The 4,018-nt window shown below is 50.1% G+C and overlaps 1 protein-coding gene across 1 annotated transcript; it reads right to left on the bottom strand.

The window, feature by feature from the left end:
• Positions 1–661: 661 nt before the first annotated feature.
• Positions 662–3,155, bottom strand: LOC149344495 (uncharacterized). The gene is made up of 2 exons (XM_089547244.1): positions 1,647–3,155; positions 662–1,066 (listed from the first exon to the last, which is right to left on the bottom strand). The coding sequence occupies exons 1-2, from the start codon at positions 3,153–3,155 to the stop codon at positions 662–664; spliced, it is 1,914 nt and encodes a 637-aa protein (XP_089403370.1).
• Between the last annotated feature and the right edge of the window lie 863 nt (positions 3,156–4,018).

Here is a 4,018-nt window from a genome sequence, read left to right on the forward strand (position 1 = left end):
ATGACAGGAAAAGCAGGTGTACTGAAACCTTAGTGAGAACAATGTTTCTCTGCAAAGACAGTCAGTAACGACGCAAGAAAATACGTCCGTTCGTTCACTGTGGGCAAGCAGTTGAGGCTAAGCAGGAGCCGGGCTAGAAAATCCAGACCTATGGTGTAATGACGCCTGCAAAAAGCAGCACAAAAGTTAAACTGCTGACGTTTTGAAGGCTCGATTCACGTTCTTCCTGTTTATATGCCTAAGTTGCATGCGCTTATCTTGGTCAAATGATAATGGTAAAATGATGTCTGATTTATAAAAACAATGCATATATGATGAGCTTGCAATCGATCAGCATAAAAATGGTGAACATTTTAATCTCAAAGCCAGAGCATTAGGAACTAAATAAGAAGCGGACCAGTCCTTTATCGTTCGTTGTCGTACACATAAAAGAAGCTAAAAATTCTGCGAGCAAAGCCTGGTCGGAGCTTCGTCGTTCAAAGGGGGCTAAGAATGGCGTGGCCATTGAATAGATCAAGAGCGTATCTTCCAGGTTTCGATTGGACGACACAAGATGGTTGCATTCTACTCGCTCATTCTTGTGCCCTCACCCTCCATGGCGGCGTAGCTGCGGATAGGACTGAAGACTAGGTTTTGCGGCCTTAGCTGTTGGTCTCCGCACTTAGAACCGACGCGGTCCGCAGTTGCGGGGCCTCTGGGCAGAAACGAGGTTGCACATATCGCAGAGGACAATTCCGTCGGGTGAAAGCACAGGTTCCAGGTCCCATCCCCCGATTTCGCCATCTGGCGGGATGGCGCGGTACGCGACGAATGCTATGGGCTCCGGCTCCAGTTCCGGTTCCGGTTCCTCGTCGGGCAGCCATGTGTGCACGTGAATGAATTCGGCGGCCGGAAAGAGATCGCACAGGGTGGTCAGCAACTCTGGGCTTTCGCTCGGCGTAATCCCGGTCGACTTGACGCACAGCCGGCGCAGCTGAGGAGTTCGCCTCATCCCTAGCCTGAGAAAGGACAGGTCCAAGGGGACGAAGGTGCTCTCCAGCTTCAGGCTGTGCACCTGCTCCATCATCTGTGAAACACAATGCACAAAGTCCTGTGGCAGGTATTACGCCACGCAGCCCCAGGATGACGCGTAATTTACTCCGTCAAAAGACTTCACGACGATTTCCTGGATCAAAAGGCGAACTGTTTAGAAAAAAACATAGCGGTGCAAAACCTTAAATTCTTTTGCTTTAACATTACGCTTAAGATACTCTAATGCTTGAGTTAGCTGAAAGTGTGTTGGTATTATGCTATTTGTAATTTCTGAGTAACATCACTGTCACATACAGTGCCCCTACAGTGGCCGGAATAAACTCGTTCTTTCCTAATTCCGCCTACGTAACCGCAAGTACGGTGAAACGCGAAAGCGTGGGTACATGCGTTAAAAGCATTTTAAGACATACCAAAAAGTGCTTGTAGCTTGAGGGCATTTCACACATAACACAGGTCTAACCAACAAGCTTTCTCTCCTAGATTATGCCAAAATACGACGCAGCAGCACGAACATAAGGACAGAGTAAGACAAAAAACGCTTGCTAAATTTACTAGGCCGATATCATAGAACAGAACTTCAGGCGTTGACAAGGTAATTTTAAACCGGTGCTTACCTCTGTCAGAGCTACTGCTGTTTCCGCACCCGCAAAGCCCGCAAGTCCAAGGTTCTGGAGTCTGAGTTCACGGACCGCACAGCCACTGAGAAAGCGCAGGTCGCGGATGTTCGGCAGATTGCATAAGGTGAGACGCCTCAGAAAGCAGAGCAGGTGCAGCGGCTCGAAAAACTGCTCGGTGCATGTGGAAGGAGCTTTGCAAACAGAGCAAACCTGTGGCAGTGCATTAAATTCAGTGCGCACGTCTAACTCGTACAGCCTGAAGCGCGCCCTAGCGAGTTCATCGAGGTCCCCTCGCCGACTTATTGCGCACGAGGGCAGTGCCAGGGCGCGTAGTCTGGTCAGGCCAGCGTCGGCCAGAACAGAGCAGCAATCGACGTTCGGCTCAAAATGGAACGAAGTGAGATTTAGCTCGGTCAGCTTGTGGCATCCCCTGAGGAAGTTCAGGAAGGACAAGGCATCGGTGGCGGTTGCAGAACATGTGCGCGCCACTGTTTGCGCAGGGGATGACACCAGCGTCAACGCCCGCGTGTTTCGGCGCCAGTGGTGACGAGCCGCTGCTTCGAGGGTTGCGAACGCGTCATCTTTGATGACGATGAAGAGATTCGAAAAGTTTTCCGGGACGAGATGAGTCGTTCTCCTGTCTAATACCACGCAGTTCGTGGATATCCTTGGAGTCTGCCTTACGATCACGCTCCAAGACATCATTAGGCTTTCCTCGAACATGCCGAGCAGACTTTCGGGCACGCTCACTGGACTCCATGAGTCTTCAGACGCCGTTCTTTCCGTCTCGAGAGCTTCAGCAGTGCAGTCGTCGGTGAAAGTGAACATCTCTAGCAGTCCAGCCGTGCCCTTGTGGAAGCTGTCGAGCACACTGTACGCGGCTGTTTCAACTCCCGTCTGAAACCTTCGCTCGTGGTAATGCAACACGCGAAGGCTGGAACAACACTCGAGAACAAAGCAGAAAAAATCGATGTTGTGTCCTCTTGGTACCATCTCAACGTACATGCCGCGCAGGGTTTCCGGGATAATTGGCGATCTGTCGTCGTCCAGCGGTGTGCACAAAAAGTTGCACATGTCTTCGTCGTGACGTGCGCTTCCCAGGATCGACCATTCGAGGAACTGCAGACAACGAAGCCTGTCTCGAAGGAGGCGAACCACCGCTGTCGGCCGCAGGCGGGTGTTCACGCAACGCAGTGCGGTCAGGTTCACGCAGCTCTGGACGCACATCTCCACCGTTTCCGAGTCGGCGGCCACGAAGTCATTCAAGTCGAGCTCAGATATCGCCGCCGCCCTCTTCGCGTCTAGGTAGGCGCGTAGGGAATCTGCCGAGCTGCTGATGAGGAACCTCGTGGTATGCAGCACGGACTGGACTCGAGCTAGTCTTGACAGCTCGGGCGAAGTTTGTTCGACAGCCATCAGGTCTTCGGGACCCAGGAACATCAAAATGTGGACAACCATTTCTCTGGGCAGCGACATAAAGGGGCAGGTTTCTTTAAAAGTTGCCATGCCGAATACCGTCAAAACTTCAGTGGTTTTCGCGCTGCTATGTTTACTGGCTAACCATACTGTGTTACGCGCCCGGTGAAGTCAGAATACTGGTGGGCAAACTGCGAGTTCACCTCGTGCTTAAACCGAATGCGAGTGGCGCCAAGCTTCTTGGGCAGTACATGATAAGAAGGTTCGGCGCACGCGCAGTCTCGCATTTGAAGCGAACGGCTGCCCCGAACCAGCGTTCAAGCGGGGTAGATATGCGGCCATGGTGTGAAAACAAGGAAGCGCTATCTTGGTTTTTTGGCCTCTTATCAACAAAGCACAGTGGTGTGCACGCTTATCGGTGTGCAGTAAAAGACGCCCACATTGAAGCTGGAGCAAGGCCTCGAGAAACGACACTAAATTGATACAGTGGCCGCAGTACCTGCGGCTTTTAAAATCCTCCCCTTTAATAACTTCCCTAATTTCGTGCGACGAATCCTCTGGTTGTTTTTTTACCCATGTGTACCGCAGATCCGTTTACTTTGCCTTCTTTCACCCATAACTCTATGGCGTCCGGGACGCTGACTGTACACGTATTGGCGTCTGAATGGGCCAGCCATAAAACAACATCGCACTGCCTACTGAATGATGACAAAACTTTTCTTTGTCTTTTCAGATGGCGCTTTCACTTCCTTAAAATCAAAAGGCAATAAATGGTAAATTATCCCGACACTACTCTTTTTTATTCGTTTTCAAAAATCACTTTCATCCCCATAAAATAAAATGGCACATAAAAATAAAACTATCATGAAACTATTCATTTTTATTGATCTTTCTTTTTTATTCACGTCCCTATTCAGTTTTGTTTTGTTTTTTAACAGAATTGATAGCAACCT

The sequence above is a fragment of the Amblyomma mixtum genome, chromosome 5 (genome assembly GCF_055824585.1).
Source record: "Amblyomma mixtum isolate Tamu chromosome 5, ASM5582458v1, whole genome shotgun sequence".
In the NCBI taxonomy this organism is placed as follows: Eukaryota; Metazoa; Arthropoda; class Arachnida; order Ixodida; family Ixodidae; genus Amblyomma; species Amblyomma mixtum.